We start from the raw sequence: 19512 nt of genomic DNA, 5'->3' as shown, positions 1-19512 counted from the left end.
TTGTTATTTCATTTGTTGATTTTCACCCAAGTTTTTTTGCTAACAATGCGCACGTTTTGTCCACTACAGAATTATATATTTTGTGTTTTACCTACCAGTTCATTTGCAGGGGACCGGTTATTAAATTTCAAGAAAATTTAATTTATTTTTGCAGGAGATCTTCAGAAAAGTATCACTAGCTCTGTTCAGTTTAGTGGCCCAAGGCTCTAAGCCTGCTAGGCAAGCACTTTCTGCACTGTTTGAGGCATCAGGGCAACTAGAGGGTGCACAAAGAGAGTTGCCAGTTTGGCTACACAGCTACACTACAATGGTGCCTGATAGTCAGCAAGAAGTTGCTTCCTTCATTGTGAACACAATTCAGCATCTAGCACATGACTCTGCTAGTTATCTGAAAATTTTACAAAGTGCAGAAGAAGAAGCTTCTACTTTCCAGACAGATGCCTTGCATCATGTTCCTGCTAGTTCCTTGCAGGAGCTCTTGGATGGTTAGTAGTATTGAAAACTAGTATTATTATTGTTGAAACTCTGAACAAATGTCCTCTTGTGGTGTCACTAAAAATTCACAGTATTTTGACAGTGTACTTGCTCTTCATTTTCATATGGTGTTTGAAAATCTTGTGGAATTTCAGTGATGGTCCAATAAAGACCATGCAACATTTGCAGTATCGGTAAAGTCTCTGATTGCACTGCAATGTAGTTGTTAAACTAAATTATATTTTTTCAGTAACCAACCATGGTTTAGCTTGAGTTCTTGCATGAAAGTTCAGAATGTGCTAAGGCAGACATGCAGAATTTTTACTGGCAGCGAAATACTTTTATTTCCTAATCTGCTGACTGCATTTTTCCTAAATTGTCTAACTGAATCTCTTCTTCAGGATCAAGTTGTCTGTTACCTATTATTTTCCAGTTTGCTGTGTTTATTTCATATTACATTATCTTTGACTTTTTCCCTCTGCCCTGGGTTTTGGCTTTGCATTTCTTTTCCACTGTGCCCATTTTTTTCTTTTTTTCCTATTGGAGAAGGAAAATTCATATCTTATTTTGTGAGATTGATCATCTCATCAGGCCATTAAGACACTGGGTGACACACATTTAACAAAAACCATGTATCGACAAAAACATAACCATTACGAACTGCCATGTAAAGGACATTAACCTAAATCATTGGTATTTGAAGAAATACATTTCTACAATGACAACCTCACCTACATACATATCCATTCACTCTAAAGAAATGACATGGGGACAGAAGCATGTACAGGAGGTGGTTTTCGTATTTATTTACCTAATATCTTGGTACAAGTATTTGTAGTTGACATCAGTTTAATTGATTGCATGTCAGGCTTACCATATGTAAATTTTTTGTGCAGGTTACTGTGAAGAGTATGTATGAGTTGTGATGTTGTGCTGTGCTGTATTTGTGTCTTTGATCATGAAACAGAAAGAACAGAGTGAAACTTAGTGCAGGTCAGTCAATAAACGAAGCACTCACAAGCCCGAAATGTAAACTGTTGATTGAAAGAATGTGCACATATTCTGGTACAGCATCAAGACATTTTGGCATAGATAAGTAACTTCGTATAAGAGAATAGGAAACAATGTAGTTAAGTGATGGATCATAAATTAATGGTGTCCCTATGTAACAAGCCATGCAGTGGCTCCATCAAAGTTCATATGTGATGGGGCTGCTTTCACAGGCGACCCTGCCTTTAATAGAGGTGGTATATAATACTCATAAGACTGGAATAGGATACGTTGGCTTGATATGTGGCACAGGTATTGAAGTTATGTAATTTGCATAGTTTGGACTCGTGTAGTAAGTAGTTGCAAGCAGGAGTGCTGAAAGGATGGTGAATATATCATTGAATGGGCTTGAATGGGTATTTCTGGTACCTTTGGTAAATATAGTTTCTGAATGAAATTACTGTTAGCAGCACAGATGAGTGATTAAGGGGCACAGCCATCTATGACAGCGATGTCCAACCTGCAGGCTGCATGTGGCCCAAAGCTAGGATCAGTGTGCGGTCCAAGAAGTGAACATTTAGCACATGACAGGTATGAAAAAGAAAACAATGCCGGATCTTCTTCCAATGTGGCCTAGGTAAGTTAAAAGGTTAGGCACCCCAGATCTATAACATACAGGGTGTACGTAAAGTCCGGGAACCCCTTCAATTATTTATTGCACAAGAACTAAACATTGTACACATGTCATACATATTGCATTTTGAACAGAAACTTTGAAAGTTTTTTTTACAAACATTCAATATGCAAACCATGAGCGACCTGGCAGATGTCAATATGGTAATCGAATTCTTGCCATACCCGTCCCAGCATGGCATCGGTGATTGTGGCAGTTGCTTCCCTTATTCTCTTCCAGAGCTCTGCATACACCAGATCTTTAATGTGTCCCCACAGAAAAAAGTCACACGGAGTGAGATCTGGTGATCGGGGAGGCCATTTCATGAAACAGTTGTCCCCTTCTGTAGCACGGCCAATCCATCGATGCGGCAGCTCCGTGTTCAGGTACCCACAAACTTCACGATGAAAATGGGTTGGTGCCCCGTCCTGCTTAAAGATGAACAGAGTGTCCAATTGCATTTAAGGCATCAACAATGCCATCCCCATTCACATTTAGTTGTTGCAACTGTGAACAAAACTGAAAATGCTTGTCTTTATTGTCATCATTGAGCTTCTGCACTAGCTCCAATTTGAATGGTTTCATAGACAGCTTCTGTCACAGGACTTTCCACACTGTCATTGGAGCCGTTTTGAGTTCACGGGATGCATGAAACACCAATTTCTTTGGACTCCTTATGAATGTCTCTCATACGCACTCCACGTTCACTTCACTCACACTGGGATGTCCGTTTCTCTTTGCTGGGCACCAGCAACCCATTGTAATGAATTTGTTGTACCAATTGTAAATGGCCTTCCTTGTTGATGGCTTCTTACTGCACTTGGTTTTAAACATCCATTGAACAGCTGTAGCACACGTGTTTTTGTTGAACTCCAACACACAGAAAGCTTGCACTGCACCTGAACTCGCTATGTTTGCGACTAGAACTGACTGTCGGCAAATTACCAATCTATGCTGTGGCGGTATACATGAAAAAACTTTCAGGGTTTCTCTTCAAAATTACATATATATATCATATCTGTACAATGTTTGCTTCTTGTGCAATAAATAATTGAAAGTGTTCCCAGACTTTATTTACATCCTGTATTATCATTTCATTTTGTGATTAAAAAAATATTAAAGCTAGGGAACAATTTGAATTCATTTAGAAACTTCCTGTTCATCAGTCTGGACTTGCTCAACTTTTTTCCATGAGTGCTCATGACACAGACATATCACTTATGTGTAATATCAAATTTAAAAGCATCAAGGTTGTTATTTGTAAGAAATGATTTTACATTTGTTCATGGAAGCGTCTGGAAGAAATCATTTTACATTTTTCATGGAAGCATCTGGCAAAAGATCATAGTGTCCAGAGACCCAAGTAATTACTAGATTCACAGATTAAGTGAAAAAGTGAAATGTCTACTGATGGGCTGCTGTTAGATCCTTACATACTCTAGTTGCCAGCTATAATGTTACCAGCGGTCACAGTGTTGCCATATATGGGCATAAGTGTGGCCTCTGTGTTTGATGGATCTGTTTCGAAATGTCAACTGTTGCGTCCCACATGGCACTACACTTTTGTTTGTTGTCTTTATTAAGGGTGCTCTTCTGTCACAGTTGCTTTTAACAGAAAAACTATACATCGTGTGTGTGTGTGTGTGTGTGTGTGTGTGTGTGTGTGTGTGAGAACATGAGTGAGCGAGCACGTGCATGTGAATGTGAGCACGTGCGCTTGCATTCCAGTGTCTAGCTGAATGTTTATTAGAGTATCGTGCAAAAATTTAAAATAAAGTGGTCAGGAATCCTATGTCTCTCTCTCTTTCTCTCTGAGTATTGTGTAATAATTTCAGATATACAAGGAACTCATGCATTTGGACTAGGTGGGACCAGATGTAATCCAGATTGCCAAAAATCTGGAAATGTTCTACTAAATGCAAAAACTCTAATATGTGCTACAATATATTAATCTTTTGTTTTGGTGCTAATAAGAAACTTTTTTTTGCCTCTTTAATGCTATATTGTAGTCCACTCACATTTATTTACTAAAGTGGAGTGTAAGTTTCTTTTATTTCAAATTTGAGTGGTGTTTGAGAGCTTCACAATCGTTTAGATGTGTCACTAACATCAATTTGTCTGGAGTTGTATTTCTTCCACTGCTGTGTCATTTTTGTTGTCCAATTCACCATCGATATCATTCTCTGTAGTGTAACAAGCGGCCATACAGATTTTGAGATTGGTCATCACACTGTCATCACTGTCATTCTCCAACCAAGCACCTATGGCACTGTTGTCTACATCCTAACAACCAGGAATGTTTGATGACATTTCAAGGAATTCAGAAGTTTGACAACTAATCAAAAATTCAGTAATGGAACTGCAAACAGCAGGCCATATTGTTATCCGTGACTTCAGAATTGATAGCTCAGGAACTTGATCCTAAGAAGATGCAACCATAAAAATCACATCTTTGGTATTTACCAGTTTCAGTACTGGAATCAAACTTAACTTCTCCCTATTCTGCAGTTAGTTTACTCAGTATCTGTTAACTGTGTACACATTGTGCTCTCCAGTACACCTTAATCCATCAGTTGTAGAAGTGCCATTATGTTTGGAGGGAGCTGAAAGTGTGGGACCAGTGAAAAGAAAACAAAAAAATTAATCCAGTTAAACTGGGATTAAGGGGGGCTGAATCAACGTTAAACAATGTCTTATCTTTACTTACTAGATAAAATGTAATATCAAGTGCTGTACCTTCATCCTGTGTATATTTATTGCCAAAAGTGTAAAACTGCCTTCATCTTCTGTAAATTTCATTTATATTATTGCTCTACTGTGTTTCATTTCCTGTTTTGCCTCTCACACCTGATGAGATAATACCTATTTGAGAAAGTTGAGCTTTCTTGTCCGTCTCTGTTTGTGTTTGGCTGCTTGACTGTACTTGTTTGTATTCTGATAAATATACAATTATCACCTTTAGTTTGGTTAGTTTTCAGTGTCTGTCATTTAATAAATAATTTAAGAGTGAAGGAGACAAGCCACCAAATAGTGGAAGCATTGAGTGTCAGTGGGTACACAAAGAAAAAATGCAGACTTTCTAGCTTTCAGAAGAATCCTTTAATGAGTTAGAGTACACACACACACACACACACACACACACACAAAACCTGCGCAGCTACATTGCGCCACTTGAATACACCATGGCAGGACTGCAGTTTGCCGGTAGATCCGACACAGTCCCTCATCAAGACGACCTGCCGAACTGCAGTCGCGGCGTTGTGTGTTCAGCTAGCACAATGTAGTTGCATAGGTGTGTGTGTGTGTGTGTGTGTGTGTGTGTGTGTGTGTGTGTCCTCTAGCTCATTAAAGGATTGGTCTGAAAGTTAGCAAAGTTTCCAGTTTTTGTTTGCCTGTTAATGACCCAATGTTCTCTCTATTCACTGAGGCGTCTCCTTTACTCCTAAATTATTTACATTCTGCTAGAAGTTTCCTTACCGTGTTTATGCACTACTGTTTGTGAAAATTGTGATACCCAGAAAAATGGTCTGAATCACTCCAAAATTGAGGATGTATAGAACAGTGGAATCATATTAATTGACTAAGATTGCAGAGAAGGACCATACACCTAGGCCCAGTAATGCCCTCTTTTGGGAGACTCTCAGCCAGTGCAAAGCCACCAAACAAATTGCAAATGTAAAAGCAAGTGCTGATATGCCTTGTTGATTTTAAAGGATCCAATATCAGCATGAGTGAGTGAGTTTGAATGGGGAGAATGATTGGTCTACAGCAAATGGGTTTGTCATATTGTGACATTACGGCTTGTACAGGGCATGCTGCTATGATAGTGGTGTGTGTGTGTGTGTGTGTGTGTGTGTGTGTGTGTGTAAGACCCATTGGATGCAAGAGGTTTGTATACAGTGATGAGTGGGTACTGGACCACTCAATTGTATAACCACCATCTTGTTCCCATGGTCGTAACAGAAAGAACAACTCGGTCCGCAGTGTTGGGCTTGATCTTGGAGCATTGCACTTGTGCCGACATTGCGATGCCATATGTTGTGGGCTGGACTGGTGCCATACATTCCATTACGTTGGCTTCCATTGACCAGAAAGCAACATCACCTTAGACTGCAATGGGGATGTGTACCAGTGGCTTGCTGAATAGCAAAATATGGTGTTTTTTGGAAGACTCCCACTTTGACTTCGCCTACAGTGAATACCATGTATGTGTTAGAACCCACTGTGGTGAACACAATCTGGCATATTGCATTTTTGAGCGGTGTAGTGGATTAAAACCAAGTAAGGTGTTTTGGGGTGCTACTGGTTATAGTATGTGATCTTGCCTCTTATGTAACGATGTTACTTTGAGCAGCAGCAACTGCTGCATGAAGGAGGTTTTAGTGCTGGAGGCTCCTCCTCCAGGCAGCCCCACATGCTGTAATGTCTGGTCACCTGTGACAAGGAATGTGCAAGGCTTCTTTCTGTATATTCACCTGACATGTCGCCCATTGAACTTTTCTGGAATATGGTCAGTCGGCAGTTTCTTCAGTGTAGTCCTCCAGCAATCGCTCACCTGACATGTCGCCCATTGAACATTTCTGGCATATGGTCAGTCGGCAGTTTCTTCAGTGTAGTCCTCCAGCAATCGCTGTTGATGCTTTGTGGACACACCTACAAATTTTGTGGCAGTGTGTTCCCCAACAGCATATCTAGGTCATCGTTCCATGCTACAGTGTCTAGAGGCCCTGATTGCAACATATGGCAGCTTCAAACCATACTGAATTCTGAGAGTCAGAGTGTATATACAGGTTTGTAATTCAAACCATTGGTGTGTTGTCATATGCATAATCTGTGAAATAAATTTCACTGTAATCATATGTCTCCTTGGTGTTACAATTTTCACAGACATTAGTGTATAATGACTTCTTTTTTATGCAGCACTTATATATAGTTTTTTTTAATTGTTTCAGATCTAATGGAAGATCACCATACCACTACCTGCATGGCCAGAACAATGGAGAACCATGAATCTTCAAGTCTTCTGCTTGTAGCAGCATTGTTTACAGGAAAAGAAGACTCTGATGAAGATTGTGTAGGTGCTGTTCCATATTTCCTGTCACATGTTGTTGTGTGTCTATTTCACCAGCAGGCCTCTCCCTCATTGCTTTCTTCCTTGGTACATATGCCTCACTGCCGCTTGCCACCAGCAGTTGTGAGCTATATTGACAGTTGGTTCAAGTCACCAGCAGCCCACCCACTTGGAAAGCCTTTTCCACCTTCTTGTCCATTAAGAAAGCTCAGCAAAAAGCTACTGAAAACTGACACACACATTGATGAGAAGCCATTAGCTATTGTTAATTTCTTTGATTCCATGGAAGTAAATGATGATCCAGAACTGATAATGTCTTTATTTGATCAGACACTGTTTTATGCAAGTCGTCTTGCTATGCACAACGCACTTACACTTGTGGTATATGAAAAATGCAAGTACACTCTTCAGCATCTTATGGAGATAGCAAATAAACTAGAGCAACCAGAACAGTTAAGTGGCTTGTCATCCATAGATTGTGTTGTTTTTGAAACAGCCAGTGCAGCTCAAGAGTTTGTTGTTGAGAAGTGTCTGAAAGTAGCTTTGAGAAACAAGAATGTTGTTGAAATGTTTAATCCACTGTGCAATGACCAGCAGCAGTCTGATATGCTGATGACAGATTTAATATGTTTCTTAATGTCCTCTGCAAATTGTTTTGTGAGAAATAAATCTAATCTCTGCAACATTCTTGATCCACTAAAAATGAAATTTATGAGTGAGATAGTGAGGCAAACATCAAGCAAGAGAAAGCGATCCACAGAGTTTGCAAGAGATTTGTCAAACATACTAGTTTGTTTCACACTGGAACATCATGAAGTTGCTTCATTATTGGATGCAGTAGCTCTTTCACCACTCATTTGTCTCCCTCAGTGGCAGAAGTTATTGGAATACCTTCTTAAGAAAGCTGCCTATTTGAAATGTGGCCAGGTGGCAGGTTCGTCTATAGCGGCATTGGCTGAATTTTTAATGACTACATCTGATAAAGCAAATACTTTGGGAATTCAGGACAGCATCAGACTGCTTCTTTCAGAATGCCCTCATCTTATTGGATCCCTTCCACAGTGTACGTATGATCAGTTTTTAAGTTTTTGCTTCCATTTATGTTTATCGCTCGGAGACAAAGAGCACCTTTGTGTAGCATGTTTTGTGTTTTTTCATAGTAAATATGTTACTCATCAACTGCAGACATGTTAATTCATTTATGTTAGGTACTATGATACGAGTGCAATGTGTGTGAGATTAATTTATACGGAATTTTTTAAATTTTAAAATTATTTCATTTGTGTGACATGAAGATAGTAGCAGTATTTACATTAGTTTATTCCATTTCTTCTTTTTTCAGGCTCCTTTGTAACTTGATTGTGCACATTTACTTGTGATCTCTCTAGGAATCTATACCTAAGTTAAAAAGTTATATTATTCTTTTGTATTGTATTCTGATATTACTTCAGAGAAAACCAGTTTCATGGAAACTAGAACTCAGTAGCTTTAAAACTAATTCTTTTGTCTGTTTTAACAACATGAGAGAAAGTCTCCTGAATTATAGGAAAATAAAAGTCAACAACTAACTCAACATAAAAACATGCCATCACTGTTAGGAAAAATATATTTTCGGATCTCAAGCACAAGAGAAAATAGTGCAAGCACAATCCTCAGGGTGGTGCATAGCAAGAAAAACATAAACACAGTTCAGTGACGAAGTGAGTCACACGCAGAGCCAGAGCTGAATGAGAGTGAGCGATGATTAGTGCTCACCTACATAGGTGTATGTTGCAGGGGGTGCTGAATGTGCCTGCGCAGTAGTTTGCGTTACACTGTTGTTCAGCCGCCGTGTTGCCTCCTAGTAGCCTCCACCTCCTAGTGGCTGTCGACAGAGGTGTTGGCCAGTGTCCGATGCATAGATGGTAATCTGGTAATTACCATGCTTGCATAATTTGTTTGGATAGACTTCTTGAAAAGTTTGGAGGCCACTCAAATTCTTCAAGTACTTTCATCATGTAGTAACAGGTTCTGTCCAACATAGTGTGCAGAAATTTAAAAATTGCCACTGGTAAGGCATATTTGTGTGCTTACTGTTTTGTCTCTGTATGCTGGAGATGTCACCAGAGGCTATAAAAATTCAGATAGCAAGTTTCAAACTTAAATAAGCTCAGCAAGCTGAACTGCAGCGATCAGGTTTTGACATCATCAGATTGCTACCTAAGATTGTCAAGTTGCGCCGATATGCGTTACGGAGCTTACAGTGCTGTACAGTTCGGGTTGTTTGCTTTATTTAGCATTAAGACCCATGGTTTGTCTAAATTGTTTTTCTGCTTTTGATTTTCTATGGCCTCCGTACATCTTAGCATAGTAATTCTGGGATCTTGGTAAAACTGTAGTATCGAAGCACCAAATTCTGTAGTTCACTGGTCCAAGTACATTATCTACTGCTACATTTCCCAGAGACAATTGCTCCTGTGTTCCATAAGCCAGGTGTTCTTTTTGTAGTTTCTGTGCACAATTCAGAGTATGTGCAAGGGATTTTGTATACTTCTGCTTTGACAAAAGGTGGACATAGGTTCTTTCCATTGGCCAAACATTTGTGCGCCTTTTTTGTTGGTTTGAACGCTATTGATGCTGTCTCTTCACAGCATCTACTGATGCAATCTGTGACTGTTTATATGATTTAGGGGAAAACTTCCCCTTTAGTTGATTCTTTTTTACTAGATACTCCTGACCTTTTAAGAATGGTTGTTTCTTCTAAAAGTAGTTCTTAAATGTCCAAACTCTTTGTTCACATAATGTTTATTCACAGATTATTTTAGCACAGTGCACGGATATGTTGATCTCTCCTCTTTTCTGCTTGGGATGATAACTGGAATTTTTATGAAGGCATCTATCTATGTTAGTAGGCCATCTGTGGACTTTGTGCTCTAAAGTTCCATCAGGTTTTTTAATTATCTGTATGCAGTAACCATCAGGAAGATCGTGGGAGGCGCACATCGGCACGGCGCGTCACGGACGGTAGTTGCCGCAAGTAGAGTCCCGTCCACCAGAGGGCACGCCGGAAGCACTTGTTTCGTGGTTGCCATGAGCTCCGTCTGCTACTCAACCAAAACCCGCACTAAATCCTCCATGCCGTGGATAAGCTGCGAAACCGGAACAATGACGCAACACGCGAAAGAACGACCCTACTCGTCGCCAATTGTATAGTAACACGGTTCACGTTTTCCATCGCACTTCACTTAGCGTAGACCAGGAACTGTGTCCTAGGCCCCGTATGACGAGATGGCGGAGGATTGGGACGCATATGAACATCGCCTTCGGCAACATTTCCAGGCGTTTCATGTTGCTGATTCGGAGGTATGTCGTGCTCTTTTCTTGTCTTGGATATCTCCCTCGCTGTATCAAGTTTTGCGGCAGCTAGCGCCATTGCAGGAACCCTTGTCCGTGTCTTTTGACACATTGTGTTCATTGCTGTCTTCCTATTATCGCTGCCGCACGCATGTTGTGGCGGCTAGGGTCAAGTTCTATCAATGCAAGAAACAGCCCCATCAGTCTTACCGGGCGTGGGCCGCTACCCTGCACGGTCTTAGTCGCAAGTGTCGTTTTGTCACACAGCAGTTGCGAGAGTCGTATGCCCACATTATGGTGCGCGATGTCATTGTTCGTTCGGCCCCTGATAGGGAGGTCCGGCAATGGGCCCTGTAGTTAGAAGACCCTTCCCTTGAGGAAGTCCTGTCCATTGCTCAATCGTATGAAGTCTCTCACGCTGCAGGTCAACAGCTGAAAGCATGGTGCGACATCACGGCGTTCAGGGCGGCACGTCCACAGCGTCCGGGGTGGACGATGTGCGAGCGGTTCAATCCGGCCGTTACGGCCGCTCCCGCACGGCGTGTAAACAGAGTTCTGGCCGCCGGCCCCTGTTACCGTCCTGTGCGTTGTGCTGTATACATCATGATCGGTCAAAGTGCCCCCAGCATTGGGCCGTTTGTCGCAAATGTAATAAAAAAGGACACATTGCTAAAGTTTGCCGCTCAGCCTCAAAAGAATCGAAGGACGCAGGTACAGAGGACATGGACGTTGACATTCAGGAAGTTTCATCGGGCCAGGCTCCCGACGCATCAGCACACAAACTCTTTATCGAGGTGTCGGTTCGGTCGCGCCGACTACAACTGCAAGTAGATACGGGCGCGGCGTTTCTTTGTTGAATGCACAAACTTATTCCGACCTTGGGTCACCCCCATTGGCACCAGTTCACCAGCATCTACGCGGTTATGGTAAACAGTTCATTCCCCTACTGGGTCAATTCACTACCGATGTGACTTACAAATCAGTTACTCAGCCTATTACTTTTATTGTTGTCAGTGATGTGAGCTCCGCTAACCTTTTTGGCTTGGATGCCTTTCAAGCTTTCAGTTTTTCTATCGCTGACACCATACAGTTGGTCTCCGAAGACGTTCCCTATCAATCATTGGAATCTTTGATCACTGACTTTCCGGATATCTTTGAGGAGGGCCTGGGGTGTGTTTCAGACGTTGAAGCTCACTTAACGTTGAAGGTGTCGGTTCGCCCGCATTTTCTACACGCGAGGCAAATTCCCTTGGCTCTCCGTCCTCAGGTAAAAGAAGAGCTAGACCGGCTGACAGCCCTAGGGGTCGTTCTTCCCATTTCTTCTGGTGAGTGGGCTTCGCCCCTCGTTATTGTCAGGAAACCCTTGGGAAAATTACGTCTTTGTGGCGATTTCAAGGCCACCATTAATTCCCAATTGGTGGTGGACACCTATCCTTTGCCTCGTGCTGATGAATTGTTCTCCGCCGTGGCGGGAGGACAATATTTTTCAAAAATCGATCTTTCGGAGGCTTATCATCAGATGAGGACTCCAAACGGCTGGCGGTCGTGAACACCCCGTTTGGCCTTTACCAATACCAGCGGTTGGCCTTCGAAATATCCAGTGCCCCGGCGATATTCCAGCGTTATCTTGAGCACGTCACGTCGACAATCCCTCATTGTATTAATTACCTGGACGACGTAATTGTCACAGGCCGCAGCACGAAGAAACACTTGCACCATCTTCGCACCCTCTTTCTCAAATTCAGGTCAGTGGACTTGCGTTGCAACCCGCGCAAGTCAAACTTCTTCCAACCATCCATTGAGTATGTGGGCTACACCATCTCTCGGCACGGCGTCCAGTCACTAGGAAGTTTGGTCCAAGGTATCGACGACCTTCCTTGGCCCGCTTCGCTGAAGGACTTACAAGCTTTTTTAGGCAAGATTGCCTGTTACCACCGGTTCATTCCCAGGGCTTCCACCATAGCCCGCCCCTGTACTGCCTTCTGCGCAAAGGGTGTTCCTTTTGATTGGTCGCCTGCATGCGAGCGAGCGTTCACTTCTTTGAAGGGTCTCCTCACATCAGCGCCTTGTTTGGCTACTTTTCACCCCCATAAGTCGTTGGTCCTGGCTACAGATGCTTCGCAGTATGGGGTGGGGGCGGTCCTGGCCCATCGCAACGCGGATGGTTCCGAGAAACCACTGGCGTTTGCATCTAAAACTCTTAGTCCCACGCAGGCCCATTACTCCCAGGTGGAAAAAAGAGGCTTTGGCCATTGTCTACGCTGTTACCAAGTTTCACCCTTTCTTGTATGGCATGAAGTTTCAGTTAATCAATGACCATAAGCCGTTAATATCGTTATTTGGCCCCACCTCTCAGATTCCGGATAGGGCGGCCCACAGACTACAGTGCTGGGCCTTGTTCCTCTCTAAGTACCATTATGACATTCATTTTCGCCCTACCGGACAGCATGCCACATTTTCGCCCTACCGGACAGCATGCCAACGCCGACGCTCTTTCCCGTCTTCCGGTGGGCCCGGATCCTAAGTTCGATCGAGAGGAGATTATGTGTTTTCATTTGCATGTGGCGTCCCACCAAGCGGTTGATGGCTTCCCGATCACTAGTTCTAGAGTCGCCAGGGAAACGGCAGCTGACCCGGTTCTCCGGCAAGTTGTTCGCCTAATTCAGCAGGGGTGGTCATCCAGACCTCCAGGCCGGGCCTCGGACCCTCTTCGTAATTATTTTGTTCTACGAGACCACCTCTCGGTCTTGGAAGGAGTTCTCCTTCTGGCTACTGATGATACAGCTCCTCTCGTGGTTGTTCCTGCAAGTTTACGAAGGGAGGTCCTCACGTTATTACATGAGGGGCACTGGGGTGTTTCCCATACTAAAACCTTGGCTTGCAGACATGTGTACTGGCCCGGTATTGACAGAGAAATTGAGCACTTGGTGGCTACCTGTTCCCAGTGTGCGAGCCAACATGCATCTCCCAGGGCAGCGTTCTCTTCATGGCCACATCTTCACATCTATTTTGCGGGCCCGTTTCTCAATGGCTTATGGCTCATTGTCATTGAAGCTTATTCCCGATTCCCATATGTGGTTCGCTGCTCCTCAACCACTTCAGAAGTTGCAATCCAGGCACTAGCAAAAATCTTTTCTGTGGAAGGTCTGCCAGTCACCCTGGTCTCGGACAATGAACCTCAGTTTATTTCGCAGACCTTCCAGGATTTTTGTAGGCACTCCGGTATTCGGCACGTTTCCTCTCCCCCCTTTCATCCACAATCGAATGGGGAAGCTGAGCGCATGGTGTGCACATTTAAGACGCAGATGAAAAAATATGTGCACGTATTTCCTGCGGAGGGGGCATTGACATTTTTCCTGACGGCATACCGTACCACACCAATGGGAGAACGCAGCCCCGCAGAGCTCCTCCACGGGTGCCAACCTAGGACTCTGCTGCACCTCCTCCAGCCTAGTCCTCGCCAGTCTTTGCAAAATGGAGTACCTGGCTTTCCACTGGGTATGTCGGTCTGGGCACGTGGGTTTGGTCGCAATCCACGTTGGATACCGGCAGTGGTCCTGCGCCGAAATGTCCGCCAGCTCTATACCTTGCAGGCGGGGGACCAGGTGGTACATCGTCACCAAAATCAGCTACGTCCACGTTTGGGCACCCACCCTCCGACCTCTCGGGCATCGGCTTCCCCATTGCCGGCACCCGTGTTGGTTTCTCAGGGGACGTTACTGCCTCTCCCCGCTGACTCCGCCGCACTGCGATAGTTCTCAGCCTTTGCTGCCTCCAGTAGCTCCAGCACCGGCATTGCCATCGTTAGAGATGCCCCAGCGAGAGCCGGCCCCCCTCGCAGGCCCAGTTTCTCAGGAGGCTGGTTCACCTGTGGCCATCCCTTCCCATCGTCCCCGCCACTGAGTCTTGCCCCTCCCGAGGTGGACCAGGATCCGGAGTTCGACGGCTTGTCTCCCGTTCTGTCCCGGGTTCCAGTGGTGGGACGACGGGAGCCTCTTCGTGTGGGTCACTTCCAGCCGTATTCGAAGGTTCCGGCTCGAGGGTTGGCAGATCCCCTCGAGTCCAGCCTTCCAATGGACGTGGAGGTCATTGCTCCTGCCTGACGCTCCACCTTCTGATGCAGTGGATCACAGTGGCTTCACCCTCCCAAAGGAGGAGGAGTGCCATAGCCATCAGAAAGATCGCGGGAGGCGCACATCGGCACGGCGCGTCACGGACGGTAGTTGCCGCAAGTAGAGTCCCGTCCACCAGAGGGCACGCGAGAATTCAGAAACGACCTGTGCTGGTGGAACAACAACTCAGGCAGCATGGGCCGTGCCCAGTCAGTTCAGATCGGGCATGCCTAGGACACAGTTCCCGGTCTACGCTAAGTGAAGTGCGACAGAAAGTGTGAACCGTGTTACTACACTGTACAGCCAAAATAAAATTTTATCTTCAATAGTTGGAGCCTTGGCAAAAGACTTGAATCAGGTGCTCCAGTCAGAGATGATATTGGGTGCTCTTTTGGGGATGGAGAGTATTTTTTTGCAACTGGTTCTTGGAGTTGGTGGGAAGGTTAAGGGTGTGTTAACAAGGAACAGGCTTCAGATCCATCTTCAGCCTTTCTGATTCAGGTTTTACATGATCTTTTTTTAATCATTTCATGTAAATGGCTGGATAGATCCATCAACAAACTCACATTTTTCAATTTTTTTTCTATTGACATTGATAAGACGTGAAACTCTTAACCTTCTTTCTATGTTACTTTGGACTACATAAATTCCTGTTTAAATTACCATGTGTTAATAACAGAAAAAATTTTATCTGCATGAAGTTCACTGTAAAATGGTATGACTTTTTTTAGATCATTTCAATATAATTACCATACACTGTTTGGTGTTTGAAAGTAATAATATGTTAACACAAAAGATATTTTAGTTGTGCCCTTAAAAAAAACTCTTAAGTCATTTTTTTCCTGTTTACTGTTGATTGTTATTCGAAATTTATATTTCATTTACAGCATTCTTCAAATTCCTTTTGAAGCAACATTCAAAGGACTCTGCCACCATGCTCTCCGTTTTACTTCTCAGGCACAATCCAGATTTTCTGTCATCATTCAGAAGAACTGCATTGAAGAAGATGGACATTTTACAGCGTGCATCTCTTGTTTTCTCATTACTGACATGTTCCAGTCATGTCCAAAATGAAATGTCAAAAGATGATGAGTTTCTTAGAAAACTTTATGAGTTGCATGGTCCTGATATTCACAAAAGCATTAAGAAGCCAAGTAAAGCTAAGTCATGGATGCTTACTAATGTTCCAGGTGTAACATTAGTGTTGGATAAGTGTTTCGGTAAGATACTGTTTACAGTTATTTGTTTAATTTTTTGTGTAAAATGTTTCTTCTTTCTCCAAAGAGATGAAGATACATACATTACTGATTGTGTCCTGACAGAAAACTTCATTGCATACTTTTATAGTATGTATTCATTTTAATGTGTACTCATATACAACAATAAATTAAATGTGGTGAGATAGAAAAGGGACACATCAATTTGAGTAGAAAAGTTTGTGGTTTAGAACTGGAAAGGGAGGGAAGTAATGATGAGAGAGAAAGTATGTGGAATTTAAATGCAAACAAACAAGAATGAGATGAGTAAGAAGGAATTGACACTAACAAGGAGTTATCAAAAGAGAACTAAGGTTGATTGACAGTCAGGTTACAAGCTATAAATAGGCTTCAAAAGGAAAGAGAAATGTTAAAATAACTGTAAACAACAATTGGGAATAAAATTTTGAAGTGCATGAAGAAAAATTATTGCTTGTAGAGAACCGAACAAAGCTGTAAAGGAACATGTGCATTAACATGGTCCACAAAATACACATGCACAGTTCAGTAGTTATTATAACAGAAATATCTTCAGTTTCCAGTGGAGGTGTCTCATTTATGAACTTTATGGTCATGTTGTTTGTTTTTGTGGTCTTTAGTGTGAAGATTGGTTTGATGCAGCTCTCCACATTACTCTTATCCTGTGCAGGACTCTACATCTCCGAATAAGTACTGCAACTTACATCCTTCTGAATCTGCTTACTGTATTTCTCTCTTGGTCTCCTTCTATGATCTTTAAACCCCCCAAGACTCTCTGCCAATACTACATTGGTGATATGGTGATCCCTTGATGTCTCAGAATGTGTTCTGTCAACTGATCCTTCTTTTTAATCAAGTTGTGCCATAAATTTCTTGTCTCCACAATTCTTTTTAGTGCCTCCTCAATAGTTACACAATCTACTCTTCTAATCTTCAGCATTCTTCTGTAGCACCACATTTCAAAAACCCCTATTCTCTTCTTGTCTAAAATGTTTATCGTCCACATGTCACTTCCATGCATGGCTACACTCCGGACAAATACTTCAGAAATGCCTACCTAACACTCAAATCTATATTTGACGTTAACAAATCCCTCTTCTTCAGAAACACTTTTCTTGCCATAGCCATCTACATTTTGTATCCTCTCTACTTCAGTCATCATTATTTCTTTTGGCAGCACATATAACCAAATGGATGTTTTGCTTTTGTTGATGTCCATCTTATATCCTCCTTTCAAGATGCTGTCCATTCTATTCAACTGCTCTTCCAAGTCCTCTGCTGTCTCTGACAAATTACGTCAGAGGCATACTTCAAAGTTTTTATTCCTTCTCCCTGAACTTTACTCCAAATATTTCATCCGTTATAGGTTTCAGGAATTACTGCAACCAATTGCCATTTTTTTCTTCAATTTTTATTTATTCATGACCGGTTTCGAATCGCCTGGTGATTCATCATCGGATGATACAATTTAGTTTGGAGTATTGTGGGGGTCGTGCATCTGTGGCAAATACAGAGACGAAAAAGTGGAAAGAATATTATGATTGTAAGATTAATTTGATGATATTACTCTCTGTTTTCATTCTTGTGGCAAGCACTGCTCCAGAAAACATAATGTGTGCTTACCTGTATCGTTAAATATCAAGTGAAACAGGCACTTTTCCACCGATGGCGACTCCCCCACACTTTACAAAATATAAACAAACCAAAGAGTGTGGCTGTTGTATCCAAAGAGTTTTGTGGAGGCAGAGAATGTTCTTTGCTCATTTTTCATTTTGTGTGGCATTTGTAATAAAATATATATTTATTACATTACTTTCTTTATAAAAATTATTATTATGATTTTACATTGCAAAATTTCTTATGCTATTTACAAAATCTACAACAAAGTGTTTAGGACAATATTTCTGGTAGTGAAGTTATGTTTGGCATATTTCTCATTGCTCAATAAACTGGATAGTATACATATGGGGAGGGCAGGGTAGTGGGGAAAGGGGAGGGTAGGGAGGAATGGGAGGGGAGAAGGAAGAGAGAGAGAGAGGGAGGGAGGGAGGGAGGGGGTGGATGGATTGTGTGTGTGTGTGTGTGTGTGTGTGTGTAAAAAGAGGTAAAGAGGATGGTGTTTGTGAGCAAGGTGGGGAATGGGCATGGGAGTGAATGAGTACAGTATTTATTGGGTTTTCATATTTAAGGGCTCTTTAAAATTTTGGAAGAATGGGTTGTTTGCTAAATCAATTTGTTCATTTAAGATGGTGTGGGGTGTTTTATTATTATGTATGAAGATTACTAATTGTTCCAAGAGGTCCATTAATATTCCTTTGTCTACTGTGTGTAGAATGTGGAGGTTATTTAACTTTTTAAATGGAGTGCATCAGTGTTCTCTTTGTATCAGATTTCAAAATTTCTTCCTGCCTGTCGTATGTTAATAACAAAATCTATATTCAGAAAGACGGTTTAGCTGTCCTACTAGCTGACATCTATATTAATGATCTGGAAAACAAATTCTTTAAAGATAATCCAATGGAAAAACCAAAGTCATTTATTACAAATGCTATGTTGATGACACATTTACTATACAATGGAACAACAACTGTAATAGAAAACGTCAAAAACACTAAACTGCATAATATACATCCCAAAATACAGTTTACTGTTGAACACCAAACACAACAGGAAATTAATTTTCTTGGCTTAAACATAAGATGTCACAACACCAAATACAAATTGAAATTTACAGGAAACTCACCACAACAGATGTAATAAATATACATCATGCCACCCAAATCAGCATAAACTAGCATTTTTCAGACCAGCACTCAACCGTGTAAATAAAGTTCATGCTGAACCTGCTATAAAAAGCAAGAAGCTAAACATTTTAAAAACAATAGCCCACAATAATGCATATGACCCAACCACAGTTGACAAACTGGGTGCGAAAATGAAAATTAAGCATAAACCATAAACAAACCTTTCCTCAGCACCAAAAGAAACTAATAATGTCTGTATGCCTTTCCTTGGTAATGTATCATATCAACTTGCAAAACTATTTAAACCGCACAAAGTCAAAATTATTTTCCACACAAACAACAAAATACAAAACAAAATAATTCACAACATTAAAACAACCAGCCCACTATATTACAAATCAGGTATATACAAATTAACTTGTGACAGCTGTTCTTGCTACTACATAGGACAGACAGGAAGAAATTTTGAAATCCGATACAAAGAGCAAACTGATGCAGTCTGTGTAAAAAATTTAAAAAAGTTATATAAATCCACTTTTGCAGCCCATCTAGCCCAGAATAGTCATCACAGATATAAAAACCAACCTCCACATCCTACACACTGTAGACAAAAGAATATAAATGGACCTCTTGGAACAATTAGTATCTTCATACATAACAATAAAACACCCCACACCATCTTAAATGAACAAATTGATTTAGCAAACAACTCATTCTTCCAAAATTTTAAAGAGCCCTTAAATTTGAAAACCCAATAAATGCTGTACTCATTCACTCCCATACCCATTCCCCACCTTGCTCATACCACCACACCTAAACACCATCCTCTTTACCTCTTTTTACACACACACACACACACACACACACAATCCATCCCCCC

At 41.9% G+C, this 19512-nt stretch overlaps 1 protein-coding gene across 1 annotated transcript in view; it reads left to right on the top strand.

Moving 5' to 3' along the window:
* Positions 1 to 19512, top strand: part of LOC126236746 (nucleolar pre-ribosomal-associated protein 1) — a 171466-nt gene that overhangs the window by 83939 nt on the left and 68015 nt on the right. The window contains exons 10-12 of the mRNA XM_049946281.1: positions 155 to 485; positions 7090 to 8271; positions 15541 to 15873. Of these exons, the coding sequence (XP_049802238.1) occupies positions 155 to 485; positions 7090 to 8271; positions 15541 to 15873 (1846 nt within the window). The remainder of the gene's footprint in view (positions 1 to 154; positions 486 to 7089; positions 8272 to 15540; positions 15874 to 19512) is intronic.

Source organism: Schistocerca nitens, chromosome 2, assembly GCF_023898315.1.
Source record: "Schistocerca nitens isolate TAMUIC-IGC-003100 chromosome 2, iqSchNite1.1, whole genome shotgun sequence".
Lineage (NCBI taxonomy): Eukaryota > Metazoa > Arthropoda > Insecta > Orthoptera > Acrididae > Schistocerca > Schistocerca nitens.
This window is presented reverse-complemented; position numbering and strand designations above follow the sequence as displayed.